This window comes from Capricornis sumatraensis, chromosome 2 (genome assembly GCF_032405125.1).
Source record: "Capricornis sumatraensis isolate serow.1 chromosome 2, serow.2, whole genome shotgun sequence".
Lineage (NCBI taxonomy): Eukaryota > Metazoa > Chordata > Mammalia > Artiodactyla > Bovidae > Capricornis > Capricornis sumatraensis.
The window spans coordinates 76,732,450-76,750,646 of NC_091070.1; the positions used below are offsets into that span (position 1 = coordinate 76,732,450).

At 39.4% G+C, this 18,197-nt stretch overlaps 2 protein-coding genes and 1 non-coding gene across 4 annotated transcripts in view; all 3 read right to left on the minus strand.

Moving 5' to 3' along the window:
* The window catches only part of SUPT16H (SPT16 homolog, facilitates chromatin remodeling subunit), a 35,146-nt gene extending 23,965 nt beyond the window's left edge, over nt 1–11,181 (minus strand). The window contains exon 1 of one of the 2 annotated variants that reach the window (XM_068963927.1): nt 11,059–11,181. In XM_068963927.1, coding sequence (XP_068820028.1) covers nt 11,059–11,124 — 66 coding nt within the window. In that variant the 5' untranslated portion in view covers nt 11,125–11,181. Of the gene's footprint in view, nt 1–10,459; nt 10,562–11,058 lie in introns of those variants that run through there. The other variant, XM_068963928.1, reaches the window with a different exon arrangement.
* Nucleotides 11,182–12,432: 1,251 nt separating this feature from the next.
* CHD8 (chromodomain helicase DNA binding protein 8) overlaps nt 12,433–18,197 on the minus strand; it is a 36,960-nt gene continuing 31,195 nt past the window's right edge. Inside the window, exons 33-37 of the mRNA XM_068966150.1 lie at nt 17,876–18,178; nt 16,612–16,725; nt 16,249–16,428; nt 15,752–15,868; nt 12,433–13,325 (exon numbers count right to left, since the gene is read on the minus strand). Of these exons, the coding sequence (XP_068822251.1) occupies nt 12,759–13,325; nt 15,752–15,868; nt 16,249–16,428; nt 16,612–16,725; nt 17,876–18,178 (1,281 nt within the window). The 3' untranslated portion in view covers nt 12,433–12,758. The remainder of the gene's footprint in view (nt 13,326–15,751; nt 15,869–16,248; nt 16,429–16,611; nt 16,726–17,875; nt 18,179–18,197) is intronic.
* On the minus strand, nt 16,925–17,033 carry LOC138074749 (small nucleolar RNA U6-53/MBII-28). The gene has a single exon (XR_011144561.1). It is a non-coding gene; the product is annotated as a small nucleolar RNA U6-53/MBII-28 (small nucleolar RNA).

Below are 18,197 nucleotides of genomic sequence, written 5' to 3' on the forward strand. Positions count from 1 at the left end.
TTGAGCTTCCACTGTAGGGGGCCTTGGTTCGATCCCTGGTTGGGGAACCAAGATCATACAAGACATGTGGCATGGCCAAAACAAAACAAAACCTACATATATAATGCTATAAATCAATAATATCTTAATTTTTAAAAATTTCTTTAAGATTCTTCCATATTTTAAGACTCCTGGATGCCAATCTGGATCCAAATAAAATAGCAATTGAGGGTTCTGCTGCATTTCTCTAGCAAAACAAAATATATAACCCAAAGGAGTTACTATATAGTAACCTTATACATTCCCTCGCTGATTTTCACTGAGAAAATGTTTACCTTCAGGTTAGTAAGATTTTATCATTAGTTCCCACTGATGATGCAAAAACAATGGTAATTAAAACTGCTAGTGCCTTAGCATAAATCAAGGTAGTGGCACCAAGCTATGTTCATCACTACTACACACTCAACAGAAAGGAAAAAAAAAGCCAGTTTCACTTAGAAAATGTCCTTGATACAGTAAAAATGACTAATATTATAAAATCCTAATCTTTGAATATATGTCTTTTTAATAGTCTGTGGGAAGAAATGGAAAGCACATCCAAAGCACTTCTGTGTGTACATTGAAGTATGACAGCTGTCTCAAGGAAAAGCACTTGTATCAATTCAATTACTTCAGTAATAAACTAGTCACAGACTTGGATATCTAGCATACATTTTCTCAAAAATGAATGAAGTGAGTCTATCACTTCAAGGAAAATGAAAGAAATGTGTTATTAATGATGAAATTTGAGCCTTCAAACAGAAATTAAAATTGGAAAACCTTGTACTCACCATTGTGAACTTGACAACTTCTCAACTTATTCAAGAACTTTTCTGATGATATCAGCAGAATATTAACATACACAATTCTCCAACATTATATAATGAAGCGTGTACATTTACCAGATGTATACAACTGAGGGAACAATATTTTCCAAATAACCAGCGAATGATGTTACAAAATTGTAACTTGAGTATGAAAGGTCACTGTTGTGGTTTTAAATTCCACATTACAACTAACTTTCAAGAGATAACCACTTCCAGGGAATTCCCTGGCAGTCCAGTGGTTAGGACTCAGCATTTTGACTGCCAAGGGCCCAGGTTCAAACCCTGGTCAGACAACTAAGATCCCATAAGCCGAGAGGCCAAAAAAAAAAAAAGAGAGAGAGAGCGATTAACTACTTCGAGTTTTAGTGTAGTAACAAAGACTATCCAGTTATCTGAAGAGTTTATTAAAATTTCTCCCTTTTCCAACTTTATGTATGTACGAAGCCAAATTTCTTTCTATATTTGATCAAGCCTATATAAAGAAAGGTTGTGGGGAGCGGAATAATTTAAGACTGTAAAAGGGTCCTGTTATCAGGGTTGGGGACCACTGTTCTGCGATCCCTGATGTGGCGTAACACGAACTCTGGCATCAGGTCGTCTCTCCTCCCCGCTCTGCCACGTACATTCCAGTTCTTCAGTGAACATGGGATTCTGTGGCAACAGCATTACTAGTACCTTGATAACCCCCCAAAATTAGCAACAGGTACTCCCCTATATTTATGTGTTTTGGCTACCAATACACAAATTTTTTCCCTAAACATGTCTTCAAAAATACCACTGAAACTAACCAAAAAGTCTCTTTTAGTATTTTTTGATACTTAAAATCTTAGTCAAAATTTTTCCACAAAGAAAAGGGTATCAACATGCACAAAAATTCAAAATACACAGTAATAAATTTTTAAAAAGTTGTTGTTCAGTCACTAAGCTGTGTCTGACTCAACAATTCCATGGACTGCAGCATACCAGGCTCCTCTGTCTTCCACTATCTCCCAGACCTTGCTCAAGTTCATGTCCATTGAGTTAGTGATATACAAAGAATATAATTACATAATTAATCATTAATAACATAGGAAAACCATACAAAGTTATCTCAACATGACTGAAAATAGGAAGTGAGAAAAAAAGACCTATGTACTCAGATTTTTTATGAGGATATGGGAAACCAATCCACCAAATCTCAAGGATTTCCATTAATATAAAATGTCTGGTTTTCTACTGTCCATCAAAAACGTGAGAGGATGAATCCTAATCTCTCTTGGAACCCAGCTGCTCTGACCATTTCATAGAATATTTCTGACTGATTCTTTATAAACACCAGGAGAAATAAATGCAGAATATCTAAAGATAATAAATTTCAATACAGTTTTCTCTAAAAATGTGATTCAATGAAAAGGATTACAATAAAGTCAACAATTTTGACAGCAAAGCCCTGGACACTGTTTTGTATTTTCAAATCTTATAAGGCATATAAATACAGATTAAATCTGAAACTAGTCTTCTGAAACTGTGGGAGATTAATAATCCACTTGTAAAACTTCCATGATGGGAGTAGGGTGGGGGGGAGGCTCAAGGAGGGGTTATATGTATACTTGTAGCTGATTCATTCGTTGTACAGCTAAAACCAATGCAACGTTACAAAGCAATTATCCTCCAATTAAACACAAATTAAACAAAAATAATATGTTACCCACAGTAACATTTTAATAAATCATATACAATACTAAAATATTTTCAGATTAATTTATGCCTGGAATTTGTTTTAAAGTACTGGAGTGGGGGACTTTCCTGGTGGTCCAGTGGGTAAGACTCCATGCTGCCACTGCAAGGAGCATGGGTTTGATTCCTGGTCATGGTACTAAGATCCCAGATGCTGCACACTGTGGCCAAAAAAATAAATGAATAAACAAACAAACAAATGAATAACAAAAAAATATTGGGGGTGTGGGGCAAAAAAAAAAAGCCACAAGGCTAGCTGCTGCTGCCCCAGGACCAGTTGTACAGTCAGTTCCAAGCACTGGCTATTTGAGATAGCTGGGGCTCAACTCTGCTGCTTAAACAGCCTGATTCCCACCTAACCTCTTCTGCTTGGGAGATCTTTAGGACTCAGGCTTGGCCCCTTGTCAAATCTGGACAAATTCCTGTGCTCCCTTTTTGAGATGAACCATTTTACAGCAGTGACTCCTGGTGTGCAGACTCTCAACATTCACCCAATCCGCTCTGTCACCAAATTCTCCCACTTTCCAGTCTGTCTGGTCCACTTAACACTCAGGTGTTGCTGAAACAGGTGTTTCAGATGGGAACAGTATTTACTGAGCAGGCACTTTCTGTATGTAACCTGTAAGCCTCATGATAAAACTTTAGCTGCAGTAGGCATCATCATATTCAGAACCCCCAATCAAGACCTAGCACACTCAAAACTCCCATACAAACACATAGGCAGTTCTCACACTAATGATTTAGCTTTTAAAAAAAGAGGTGCTGAAATTCTAATTAAAATACACATATTAAGATGGATATTTTTCATTAGGATACAAGTATTATAACAGTATAAAGATATACTTTTCTACCACCTCTGTCTCTTTCAGTTAAAAGAACAGAATACTTTCATTGGGGTCCTAAAGATAAAAATGAATTTCTTTGGGAAGTTCCTGATTTTTATCTACAAGGAGACCTAGGATCATTTGATTAATTTTTCTGCCTTTTACGTAGAGAGAGACAGTAAGCCTACTGGGTGAGGGCTCACTCTGAAGACAGCCTGCCTGGGCTCAAAGCCATGACCTCACCCCTTATTGTGACCCAATCTTTCTGTGTTCCAATATCCTACATCTTCACATCTGTAAGTGTTGCTGTGAGAATTAAACTAGCAAATGTATATGAAATACTTGGAATAGTGCCTAGCTCATAGTAACTACTATGTGTTTGCCATCACTATTATTAAAGACCAAAATGTAGAAGAAACACAGGCAAAACACTCTCACATAAATTATAGCAATATATTTTTCAGATCTCTCTCCTAAAGCAAAGGAAACAAAAGCAAAAATAAACAAATGAGACCTAATTAAACTAAAAGCTTTTGTACAGCAAACCACTGACAAAATGAAAGAAAACCCTTTAAATGGGAGAAAACATTTACAAATGATATGAACTAATATATATATCCAAAATAGATAAACAGTTCACACAACTCAATATATATTAAAAAAAAAAACCCTATTAGAAAATGGGCAGAAGACCATTTTTCCAAAATAGACACACACATGGCCAACATGAAAAAGTTTTAACATCATTAATCACTAGAGAATTGCAAATCAAAACCACAACGAGGTATTCTCACACCAGCTAGAATGGCTATCATCAAAAAGAACACAAATAACAAACGCTGGCAAGGATGTGGAAAAAAAGGAACGCTTGTGTAATCCATTGGTGCGAATGTAAATTTGTGCAGCCACTGTACAGTATGGAGGTTCCCCAAAAACCAAAAATTAGAACTATCATATGATCAACAATTCTACTCCTGGGTATATATCTGAAGAAAATGAAAATATTACTTTGAAAAGATATATGTGCCCCAATGTTCACTGCAGAATTATTTACAACAGCCAAGATATGGAAGCAACCTAAGTGTCCGTCAACAGATGAACAGATAAAGATGTGGGGTGTATATACACACCCCCATATACAATGAAATACTATACTCAGTCATTAAAAACAAATGAAATTTTTCCATCTCCAACAACACAGACAGACTTGGAAAGCATTATGTACTAAGGTTAGAGTTTTTTGGAAGATGTGAGAGTGGTAAATGACTAAGTGCCTGATAAGCATTCTTAGCCAGAAGATATCAATGTTAAGTGTGTGTATCTCATTAAAGCCCTTATAGGCTCAGGACTCAGGAGGCACCAAGTATTAGAGGAAGGAAAAGGGACATATCATACATGGTAAGTTCAGGGCTAACAACAGAAGTCTGGTCAGCAAGCTTAAGTCCCTAGTTTGTGAAAGCCCTGAGAAAACTCCTAACCCTCCCACAAAAACAATGCATTCTCTGAAGAAAGGGGCTCAAAAAGCTCTAGATAGTAGGTCCAGCAGAAGGCAATTAATAAATGCTGAGGAATTCAATGAAAGTCTGTTTTTTTTTAAGTCAATGATTTAATTGATTTTAACATAAATTCTGTATTATCAAAATACAAATGGAGGTGGGTTCTGGTATTAAAACAGAGATAACAGCAAAATTCAAAATTATTAGGCTAGAACCTAAAATTATGTAGATATTGAGAATCATAGCAGAAATTAAGCATTATTTTAGTTCGGAGACTCCTAGGAGACAAGAGCAAAATGGAAATAGTAGGTTAAATTGTTCTCTTAGTTTAATAGAAAGAATACAGTTTTATTAGCAGAAATTTTTCTTGCATTGAATCCTAAGTGGACTTTTTAAATGTAGTTACTTTTAGAAATAAGAAGACAGAGCTTAGTTCAAACACTGTTTGGTAGAAAATAGTCAATTGTCTTTCAATTGACCATTTCTTTCCCTCACCTTAATAAATGCCAAGAGCACATTTCCTGTGTATGCATGCACAGTCGCTAAGTCCTGTCTGCTTGAGATCCCTCCAGGCTCCTCTGTTCATGGGATTTTCCAGGCAAGAAAACTGGAGTGGGTTGCCATTTCCTCCTCCAGAAAGTCTGTTTTTTTGAACGACAACTGCCCCAAAGACAAGAATTAGAGAGTTTTTCTTTGGTCACCACCAAATTCCCAGAAAATACTCGAGGATACTGCCAGTATCTGAGGGGTTCTCCAGGGAATAAGCTAATCTATTTACCCTACCATAACCTCTCTACTAGTTGAGAGACCCTATTCATGCAGAGCTTCCCACCAGCTTCTTATTACCGTAGTCTTAACACAAACGAGTAGCCAAGGCTCAATTTGATTTTTGTGAAGTGTTCAACACGTAAGAGAGAAAGCAAAGAAATCCAGGGGAAACAGACATGGCAGAGGACAGAAGATAAAAATAAAACACCCCCAATACAAGAAATAAATATAGTATATCTATGAAGCAAGAAAAAATAGGGGATAAGAAAGAACTTAGGAAAAAAAAAATGTGATGAAGTCAAGAAACAGCATCTGGAAGTAGACAATAAAGAGATAGAAAATGAAATGAAAAAGATAACAAATTTAAGCCCAAAGTTCTAAACCCCACTAAGCAGGAATTTCTGGGGGAGCAGGGGAGGAACAGATCACTGAGGAAATGGAGGGGAGAAAACGATCAAAGAAAGCAAAATTCCAGCACTGACAGATGTGAGTCTTCAGACTAAAATGGCCCCCCACTTCCCAACTCAATGCAAAGGGTTAAAAAAAAAAAAAAAGATTCATACCAAGGCAGTGAAATATCAAAACATGAGGAATAAAGAGATGTTTTACAGAGAACAATAGGCCATATATATTGGAACAGGAAGTAGAATCACATCACCCTTCTCAAAAGAAATACTGAATGCTTGAAGGCTGACAGATAGTTGACAAATTCTGAGCAGAATTCTCAGAGATTTTCAACCTTGAATTTTATACTAACTGAACTATTATTATTAACGAAAAGTAGAGACAAAACTTTTTAAGACACATAATGGCTCAAGAAACATCTATTCTCCGTATCTTTTCCTAAGAACCTCTTAGAGAAACGCTTTAACAAAACAAAGGAAAAAAAAAAATCACAACATGGACTGCTGGATATAGGGGACACTGGAAGTTCCAAGGTTCAACAGACTGGAATGCAACCTGCACAGACAGAGCAGAATAATGTAAGGTTGAGTGGGTGGTGGTGGTTAAAATACAAAAACAGAATAAAATATCTGTTGAGCATGAAAATTTTAGAATAAAAGACTGATAAGATTACAACAGATCTACAGGAAAAAATTAAGGCTAAGGACATTTAAAAGAGGAGAAAAACTGAAGCAATCATTAATGCCAGGAAAAATGAAAAAACTTAATAGTAACTTAATTATACTTTATTACCTCACCCAGCAGTGAAAATAGTTACATGAGTGTAACAATGTAAACTGATTTTACTAAAAACTGGGGGGAAAAAAATCACAGAGGGATGGATATGTGATAAAGTAAGTATGATAAAAATATTAATTGTATAAACTAGGTGGGGGGGGGCACATGAGTTCTCACTGGAAATTTCTTTTACCTTTCTGTAGGCTTAAATATTTCATAACTATGTCAAGAAATTTACAGGAAGTATCAGGAGGAAGGGAAATTGAAATGTTATGGTGTAAGTTAAATTTAAATCCTAATTCTACCAAAACAAGGGTTAATATCTAAAACTGATGAACCAAGAAATATTGATAGCAGTATATAGATATTACTTTAAAATATAAAAGGAAGTGAAGAACTGGAAAGTGGGTGCTTCTGTGGCAGGTGACAGTTTCTTATGCTAAGGCTTTTAGAACAATTTGTTATTTTAAAACGTATGTATGCATTACATGACTAAAACGGATTTTTTTTTTTAATGCAAGGTAGATATCAATAATACAAGCGGTAAGGAATCAGCAAAAACTGTGACAGTGGTGCCTGAATGATAGAAGCTGGGAGAATATGCAGCAGAGGAACAACTATCTTCCTTTGAAGCTAAAAGGGTATCGCATTACAAGAGGAAACATTTTTTAAGTCTCTAGTTATACCAAGGATACGAATCTAACTCATCACCCAAACTGATACAACTCTGAGAATAAAAAGGTATGCCATTAATTACACAGGGATAACAGGTAGACAGTTTCAGAAAAGGCAAGACTTATGATCACATTAAGTACAGCCTCCATAAAAATCTCTTCAAACCAAGATGGGGATGTATAAAAGCTCAAAAATCAAATTATCAGCGTTTAATGAGGGCCTACTACATGCCAGGCACTGCACTTGTAATAGTGGCAAAAAAATAAACAAAAATGAGTAAGACAGAATAAACGAATCTCAACCTGCCCAGGTATTTACTTCTATCTAGCCTTCCTCTTTACTCAAGAAACCAAAGCACTATTTAAACCTTTCTCTAGTTCACTCCAGAGATAAGTGAACAACCGAGATAGGTAGAAGCAAACTGTCATCTTGTTAAAAGCAGTATGAAAATTGCCCATTTCAAAGAACCTTCCTAAGCCACAAAAGTCACTGCCTAGTCTTACAGAGCAATCCAGAACAAGAACTTGTCCACAACAAAAATCAGCAAAGAGCCAGAAATCACCACTCAAGAGAAACACTGATGCTATAGGTTATTAGTTTTCTCCATAGGCACAAACTTACTCTTCGAGGCTGGGGCCACTCAGCTCCCCAGTCCTGATGGGTAGTGTAGTGCCACATGAATGAATGCAATGGATCAGCATTCCATTGGAGAACAGCTACCATTCTGATTTTTTAAATGGAATTCTTCTGGGTTAAAAGGCAGATGACTGAAGTCAAGGTTCACACACAGCAGCATGTCCCAACAGTTAGGTCCCAAATGAGTTACAGGTATGCATGGGTACAATCTCCCCTCAGTTCTCAAAGCAGCTGGGATCCCAGGATAGTGGGTAACCTCCCTACTTGTACCTCCATGAAGTACTAATCCTATCACTTGGTTAAAAACAATCACAGTCATGAAAAGACTGGGAAGCTCTGAATAAGGACCCAGTAAGTATAAGAAGACAGGGGAGAAGCTCATGCTCACCACCCAGGGTCACTACCTAGGGGTCTCTACTGCAGAGACAGAAAGGTGCTGCAAACTCTTCCTGCTGTAGCAGTTCTCATTTAAAAAAAAAAGCCCATTATCTTATCCCTAAAATAACACTATTCACTCAGGTATAAGGTTTAAGGTTTGAAAAATTTCTACTCAAAAAAGGAAGTGTGTGATAATCCAACTCTTTTCGGCACATAATTAAACTGTAATTAAGAGATATATCTTATTTACAATAGCCTCACAAAATGTACCTTAAAATCAACTTGCAGATAAATGAGATGAGCAAACACATTAGTTCCTACTCTTATTTTAAAAAAGAAAAAAAAAATAGCCTTTTCATGCTCTACAACTCTGGGTAGTTGTGTGAACAGCACTGGAGTTACAAGAAGCAACCACACCATTCTGTAAGGCTAATGCTTTAAGGGTATTTAAAACTTACAAGTGGGTGTGGAGTCTAAACTAGTTTTTCAGTTAATTTTTGTCTTTGAAGATGGGAGTGGACAACACAAGTTTTGGGATTTCTATAGTTAACTACAAGTTATTATTATTTCAAGGCCAATTTTCTTACTCAAAAAGGGAATAAGTGTAGAAAAGCAAATATAGCTTGCCCCTGTGTATTTCACTATTTTCCTGCTGCACCTAAGAGGATAAGCAACCAGAACTTATTCCGGAAACTATGATCGTTAGTTAAGCAGGTCGGGATGAAAGTGCTGTAACCTGGAAGACAATGCATAAAGCAATTCGACAGGTGGGGTCTAAGCACAGTTATTAAAACTCACAGTTATAACAAGGCAGGAAGTCTATTCAAATAAGATTTTTCATAATGACGACATAAATTTTGCTAAGTACATTTTTATACTGGCTTGTAACTTTGTAAGATCAGGATCTTATCATTTAACATGCTCCTTTCAAATGATAGAAGAGCCAAGATAAATTTTAACATTTGAGAAACAAACAAAAAAATAGGGCCAATAACTTAACTTTCATGGATTTAAAGACTGTCATCGACATTGAGTTTACCAATGGGTCTTTAGGCCTCAAGTATTTCCCTAGTACGTGCTTTGCATTTATCTACCATGTATGGGAACTTTGAGCTCTAAATTAATTTTAGCTTCAAAGAATGGTCTAGATAGGGTTATTAGATCAACTTCTGAATCACTGGGACTAGCAACAACCACTACAGCAAAGGTGTGTGACTGGGGGGGGGGGTCCTATGAGTGGAAGGGCAGGCATTTGATTATTACTCACATCATAGTACTTATTAATCTTCAGGAAATATCTGGGCATTTAGAAAAGTATTTTTAATATGGATTACGTTCAAACTTTAAAACATGACAGTGAGAGAACTTATAAAAACATCTGGTAGAAATTAACCAATAAAATTTTTTAAAATAAATTTATTTCAGTTTTTGTCTAGCATAGTCCTTAGTTGTGCTTATAAAATGCATAAACCCATTTTATTTTCAATCATCTAATCCATTTATGCCCAAGAGATAAAACTTGCACAGGAACCTTTAGTATGAATGGTAGGCAAATGATCAATTTTAATAGCTTAGTTTTTAGTAGATCAGTTTCAAAGGCAATTTACAATGCTGAAGTCAGAACTGATCATTTTTGTCAGGATGCTCTTCAGGTTTTAAAAAGCCCTCTTTAGCTTTATCTTCCCTGAATGACAACAGTTCAGAGGTCATACTTCAGCTGGATAGCTCAGAAGACACCACAGGATGCAATCAAATGTTTGAACTGATAAATTACCATCACAAAAATAAAATTTTAATTGCGGACTTTTTCAAGTAATCAAAAATGCCCAATCCTTAGACTAGAAACGGTAACAGCTCTTTTTCTAAACACGTGCCCTGGATCCTCAACCACAGAGAAAACTAATAAGGTTTTAAGCATCACATCGTTTTTCTGCATTACCAAAACCTGCAGGTTTTCAGCGTTAGATTTCTGTGTTACCCACGGCAGGGCCTAGAACAGGAGGCGGTTGCGCGTGAGCAGTATGTCTTTTTTTAACTCCAGCAAGAGCAACGCAAATGGTAAACGCCAAGAGCCCGATTCTCATCCTTCTGGCCCTTCCATCCATCCTTGACGAAATGGTTGTAATTCTGGCGGGACCTGGGGCACAACACTCTGGTTCTGGAAGGACAGAGCGAGTGCGTGGGTGTGTATGAACACTGGAGGAGGGGGCAGCAAGACGTGATCACGGAGTGGGAGGGAAGAATGATGATGCCTCTTCTAGGGCGGGAAGAAACTACGAGAGGTGGCTGTTATGCATGACGGGGGCAGGCACGCGGGGAAGATGGTGGTGGCCGCAGGGTAAGGTGATTACGGGGGGGATTCCCTGCTACAGGGTGGCGCTTGGGGTCGCCTACGGTGAATGATCCTGGAGCAACTAAATGGGCACGACCCTGAACCCGGGAATTCCTGACGGAAAGGGGAAAAAAGGCGCCGAGAAACGGGGTTATTATGGGATGGCAAAGGGGGGCTCCCTGGGGAAATTACGGGATCTATCTCACCCTCCAATTGCTGTACAGTCTCTTCACTCGTCGATAATAAGCGTCTTTGTCGAGAGTTACAGCCATAGCCACAGACGCCGCTTCTCCTCGGGTTCCGAGAATCACGCGAGGTCCCGGCTCCGCCACCCTCTCTCGGCCCCGGAATCCCGCACTCTCCCAGTGACCCGGAAGTATCGACCTCAAAGATGCCCTTTCCGCTTCCGGGTCCCGGCAGCGGTCGGAATTCTTTTTTTAAAAAATCCTTCCTCCTCCGGAGGTTAGAGGGAGGAGAGGAAGGAAGAGTGGGGAAAGCAACAAAACATGCAACGCAAAAAGAGCCCAGATTTTCGCGGGGTTTTCTTGTCAACTTAGCAACAGCCGCACGCGAGTCGACGTCATCACGTGATGCTCTGCCCCCGCCCTTACTGTGCCCGGGGCCGAGGTCTCCAGGAGCGCCGATCCCGTGTCGAGGCGGCGGCGGCGGCGGCGGCGGCTGGACACTAAGGAGGCGGGAGTCCTGACGTGCCGGCCCCGCCCCATACAAACTGCCGCGCGCGGGTGCAATGGCCCCACCCATAGTCAAAGGAAGGGGAAACGGAGAGCGGGATCTGGGGTGGGAGTGGGAAGCCTACAGCGTAACTGGATTTCTCTCTCTCCTAGAAAATGTGGGGAAGCAAAAGCCTCTGCCGCTCCAGGCCTGGAAGGATCCTCCGTGATAGGACGCTGGGTTAGGGGCTCCAGGCAGACAGGGAGCTCAAGCCGGTAAGAGGGAGCACATCCTGCGGATAAACTGAACTTAGCCCGGCGCCACGGGGAAGGACTTCGCCTTTGAAAGGGAAATTAAATGCCCAGGCTTCATTTGAGCGCTAGGACGGTAGGGGAGGGGTCATAGGAAACAAATGCGAGCTCAAGCCGTGACAGCATCTTTCCAGTCAGCCAGTCCCCTTGCCACAGTTGATGAAGTGACACCATTTTTACGCCTTCCCCGAAACAATTTCAGTTAATTCAAAACAAAATGTACGTGGGTCTTGATGGAAATTCTTCTTTCTTATCTCTTCGAGAACTTGGGATTTTGAATCTGGGAACATTTTGCCTACTATTTTAGCTTAGATCATTTGGCAAGGTGGAAAGCCTATGCTTATGTACAAGCTTTTCACGGAGTAAGGATGACTTGTCTGCCCTATCCAAGGTAACTTCACACATTAACAGTAAGGAACTTTAAGAAAGTGGTGTTGAAATTACCCATCATGAACATCAACTGGTAATATTTATATTGGGTTTGAGCAAATATAGAACGAGGGAAGAGTGGGAAAGGATTAACTTAAATTTATTAATGCCAAGGGGAAGGAAGGTAACAGTTCCTGACCCTCCAGCTGTATCCACAGTTCGGTCAGGAACAGGCTCTGCCAGAGGCTAGTGCCAGCGCTACATAGTCTGTGGTTAATGGAGGTGTCTAGGGAGGGGTGAGCACGTTGGCTGCTCTAGTCTCCTTTCCTTCCCCAGAACCGAGGAAGTAATCATGTATTATTTTAGGAGTTCCCCTACCCACCCAATCCTCTCAAATTTGGAAGCAATCAGGTACAAGTGTTCTTTTTCCTTTTCACCTCCTGGAGTCCTGGGTCTCCCCACATCTCCCCTGCCCCTCCCACTTTTCCATAGTCCAAGGGCCAGAGTAAATGAAATAGAGCAGCCACCCAAGCAATGGGGACCATGCTGGGTCTTCAGTCATCAGCATCTTCGCTGGAGTCTGAGTTGGCTGGCATCATAGGATCATCAATGAGTGAGAAGTCCCTTTCTGAGCTATCATAGCCCTGAGATAAATCATCATCATCATCTTCATCCTCATCGTCCTCATCCTCCTCAGGTTGCAGTGGTGGCAACCTCAAGGCAGTAGCAGAGGTGGTAGTGGCTGGTGAAGAAGGGTAGCCAGTGGCTCTCAGGCCTGGATGGTGATGGTGGTGATGGTGGGGGTGGGGGTGGTGGTGGTGGTGATGAAGCATGGTGCTGGAGTCTACATGAGGGGATGATGCTGCACCACCCATCACAAACGGCATAAAAGGCAAAGATGCAGAAGTGGCACTGCTGTGACCCAGAGATGACACAGATTGCAGGCCACTACTGCTGTGTTGGAAGGTATTATGCAGAGACAGGGACCCAGTGCCTCCACCCTGCATCAGGGCCATCATCTTAGAAAGGTCTGGTCGCATCCTACGGGCCCGCTTCTTGCTGCTGTCTGGTGCAATAGGCCCTGGCAAAACCCGGTTCAACACAGTTTCAGCATGATGACCCTGGGAAGAAGGAACAGAAGATAGTAAAAGGAAGAAAAAACAAAACAGAAGTCAACAGAGTCCTAGCTTGCAAATGCTTTTTCATTGAACTACCTTTAGGAGGGGCAAAGTAAGTATAGTCCAATCAGACTTACTGGTAATAGAGACAAGGTAAAGCTGGATGTAGCAGGTTGAAACATTATGATGCTGAAGCTAAACGCAAAGATTTGACACTAACACTCATCTGAACCAGAGCTTTGATTTTTTTCCCACAACTACACTATACCTTTACTCTAGCCAACCATTTCAAAATTGCTTATTTTTGTTAATAAGAAGCCTGAGTAAGACAATGAATGAATCAGTACTTATACAGTATGCTCTCCTGATGGCAGATTGTTCACCTGATCTTACCATGTGAAAGACAGTACAACCATACTGACATAATATTATCCTTCATTATTGCATCAGAATGGGGTAAACTCAAGAGAGACCAGATTAAGAGTCTAGATGTACAGAACACCAAAAAGACTACAGGATAGCTCCTTAGAAAATTTACTAAAATAATTTTTTTCCTCAATAAACTTACATATCTGCTGAATTTTGAATTGCTTCATGTAAATGAGCTCACAATAAATTCTGGTTAAATTCACGGAAGCTGGAACATTATTAGACCTAAGTACAATACTGAGTAAACTGCCATTAAACTCAGACAGTTACAAACATCTCAATACTTAATTTTTTAGGCTTTTAAAATGTAACTATAATAACTACCAGGGTTTCCCTGGTAGCTCAGATGGTAAATAATCTGCCTGCAATGCAGGAGACCCAGGTTCGATCCCCTGGGTCAGGAAGAACCCCCGGAGAAGAGAATGGCAACCCACTCCAGTATTTTTGCCTGGAAAAACCCCATGGACAGAGGAGCCTAGTGGGCTAGTCCATGGGGTCAAAGAGAGTTGGATACGACTGAACAACTAATATACTTTCACATAATAGCACCAAATCACATTAGGATGCAATAATAATACAATGCTAGATACATGATCAATTCTCCAATAAGAATATTGTACTAATCACATTATAATTTTCTGTGATTTGCTATGATCTTTTTCTTTCTTAGAGTTAACAACTGATTATAAAGAAGAGCAAAAGTACTTGAGGCAAAAATAGGTAATCCTGGAGAAAAAGCCTTCTTTACCAGCTGCTCTATAATGTTAAATTCAACACAGAGATGGTATCAGCCTTCTTGCCATCAGCCTCCCATATCAACCACTCTGCTTATCATACCCTTGGGCCCATGGAGGATAAGAGAGAAAAATAAAACATTCTTCCATGGCAACAATATTTGTATGAAACAACTTTCACCCAGTATAAAAACAATACATCTTATAAATTCACCTCACAAATAAATATTATCTTATGGGCAAAATAATGTTTCAGAATTTGTTAAATGCAAATGATAGATATTTTTCATTTGGAAATTTTGTTAAAAGATAAACCATGTGGTTATATATATATATATATATATATATATATATATATATATACACACACACACATGTATATAGAAGATCAAAAGGGGAATGATTAGATAAAGTGAATATACAAAGTATTAATCCATTTAAATGTTTACCAAACCCTGATTTATATGTTTATATTTACACAACTATTGTCCAAAGTAAGGGAAACATAGCCAAGGGAAACTTTTGCAGTTATATTTTGATGGAAAGGATTATGGGTTCTTAATCCACCAAATCTATAACCATATAAAAGTATAAGTACACTTGCAAATCATGGAATAACATAATGACCAAAATTGTTGTTATAAACTATAGAAAATGATTTCCTGTCTTTTTCCATTACTGGCATATTATTAATGATTCTCAACATCTTCTGTGTTGAGAAGCCTATTAAAACATGGCTGTTTTAATAGGTTCCAAATCACTTCTTGAGGGAGGCTGTGCTGTGCAGCTTTGCAGGTTCCCTCATCAGGGATTGAACCCCAGGCCCTCAGCAGTGAAAGCACAGAGTCCTAACCACTGGACTGCTAGAGAATTTCCCAAATCACTTCTAAAATATAAAACTTTTAAGAGATTATCTGCTCCCAAACCTTCAATTTTTCAGGATATACAAATTGAAAAAGTTAAAAGGATTTGCCCAAAATCCCTTAGTCATAGAAAAGCAGGATAAAGCACTGAATTTTCTAACATGTCTTACTAATTCTTACATTTTAATATGCTTGAAGTGCTAAAGTTAGCTTTTAGAATTTCATGCTCTTCTAGAGATGAGGATACTACAGGACTATAAAAATATCAATAAAAATATTATGGCTTGTGAACTGAGGATAATTTTTCTCAACATACAGGGGAAAAAAAGATAAACAACATTAAATAATTTCTCTAGTCATATCTAGCCTGGGAACAGAGTGGTAATATCTCAGTTTCACTCACCTTTTTTCCATTTCTAGAGTTAGCTGTCTGTACTGGTTCTATTCCCAAACAGTTCAATTCTGCCTTATTATTTTTTTTATACCTCTGCCATTTCTGTTTTCTGCGATCCTCCATATACTATAAGAGAAAAGTTGCAGTTATCCTAAAAGAATAAAACTTCTCTGGAGTAATTATTAAGGTACTAGTGTCTATTCTGACCATAATGCTTATTGTGTGAATAAAGGATTAATCCTAGTGGAAAACTGCCATTAAGCAGACTTCTCCAAAAAAATTAGGTGTGATTATATACTAGCTCAGTGCCTAGCATTTAGTTTAACAAGTACTAGAACATTATTTTGATCCTCATAACGACTCTGTGAAATAGGAAGACTGAATATAATTACTCTTATTTTGCCGATGCAGAAACAATGACATAATATGGCATGCTTCTTCCCTCTCACACAGCTTAAATATCAAGGGAACGACTTTAAATCTAGCTGGATGGAACTGCCACTCACCGCTAGAAATCGGGGATCGACAGCGAACTCTGGATGACCCTGTAACCACATCTCCAGTTCAGCCCGGCGAGGGGCATCCTCACCCACGAGCAAAGTACCATCCACCTTATTGATGACAGGGATCCGGGTCTCCAGGTCCACATCAAGGTGATTAGGCTCTTCCATGCACTCCACCTCCAGCTGCAAACCCAGAATCCACCCCCATGAGCACATACTCTTATGAGTAGGGAGGGAGGGGGAGCAGAGCCAATGGTAGCCAGAAATAGTATCTTCTACTCCCTCAATCCCAACTGCCTTCATCAATTACTGGGAACAGAAAGATTTTATCTAATCATCATGTTAAAGACTTTCTCTACCACTTACCTCAACTAGCTTCTTTCTGTTCCCTTTCTTCTTATGAAAAAGAGGATGTCCATCTCCCATTACTCCATTAGCCATCAACTTGTGCTTTTGGAATGTTAACTTCAATCCTTCCTCCTAGAAAGACACCCGACCCATCCAAGATGTCACATAGCATGTTTTTAAAACAAAGATTAACTTTAGAGGGAATTAAGTAAAGGTCATCCTCTGGTTCAATGATGGTGAGAAAAAAGGCCATCTGACTAATGGGTGCAAACTAGAAATACAATAAGACTTAGATATTTTTCCTTAGAAAGACTTCATTTCTTGACTCAGTGCCCCTCAGGTTGATTTAAGAGAAGTAGAATTTATCTCAGTAACACCCAATGCAGGGAAAAATCCCCTACCTGGTGTCTCAGAATTAGCATGGCAACTCATCACAGGGGCAAAATCCTGATATTCCTGTCATGTAACTAAAACATTTTTCTTGTTGAATACTTAATAACCATCTACTAGGGTTCATTAGGGAAGAGCATCAGGAAAAATAAAATTTCCATCCATTTCCCAAACAATACTGATTTAATTTCAGTAGGAATAATTTCTTTTTATTTTTAATAAGGCCCATAACACTTTAGTATCATCTTAATAGCTTTTCCATAATTTGATTTCAATTTTTAAAAACTAGGTTTCTAGGGTCTACAAGCAAGCCACTCAAAAGAACCCTTTTAATCTAGCCACTAGGAGATACAAGGGCTTCCCTGGTAGCTCAGCTGGTAAAGAATCTGCCTACAATGCAGGAGACCCTGGTTCGATTCCTGGGTTGGAAAGATCCGCTGTAGAAGGGATAGGCTACCCACTCCAGTATTCTTGGGACTTCCCTGGTGGCTCAGATGGTAAAGAATCCACCTGCAATGTGGGAGACCTGGGTTCAATCCCTGGGTTGGGAAGATCCCCTGGAGGAGGGCATGGCAACCCACTCCAGTACTCTTGCCTGGAGAATTCCCATGGACAGAGGAGCCTGGTGGGCTACAGTCTATGGGGTCACAAAGAGTCGGAGACAACTGAGTGACTAAGCATTCACAGGAGTCAACTCAAGTCAACGTAAGATCCCTTCCTTTACTTTAGTGACTTTTCCTCAACGGATCTTTGTGAGCTCTAATTTCTTTTTTCTCTTCTGATTTTTAAGGTTAGCTGACCAAACGAGCTTAATATTAATGTTATGTTCATAAAACTAGTTAAGAATTACAGCCTCCTTCCTCACTTCCCAGTGCCTAAATGCTCAGCTTACATCTTTGATCTGAACCGTAAACTCCTTCTCATCCATGCCTCGGCGAAGTTTGGTGAACTGAGCTGCTGCTGTGGTGACTGCAGACACTTCCTCCTCTGCCATGGAAGCTGCGCTGCTACTTCGTGGTGTGGGGACTGGAGAGTCACCATATTCTCCTGGAGTCAATGAGGGACTGTCCAGCAAGTGGTTGCCTGGCCCCAAAATTCCTCCTGTTACCATTTCCTGGCTCCGGCGATTAGAAGGCCACTTCCCTGAGAGTACAGCCTGGCAGACGAGGTCAATACGGTTTATCAGGACACGATCCTGAGTGGGGGAAAAAGAA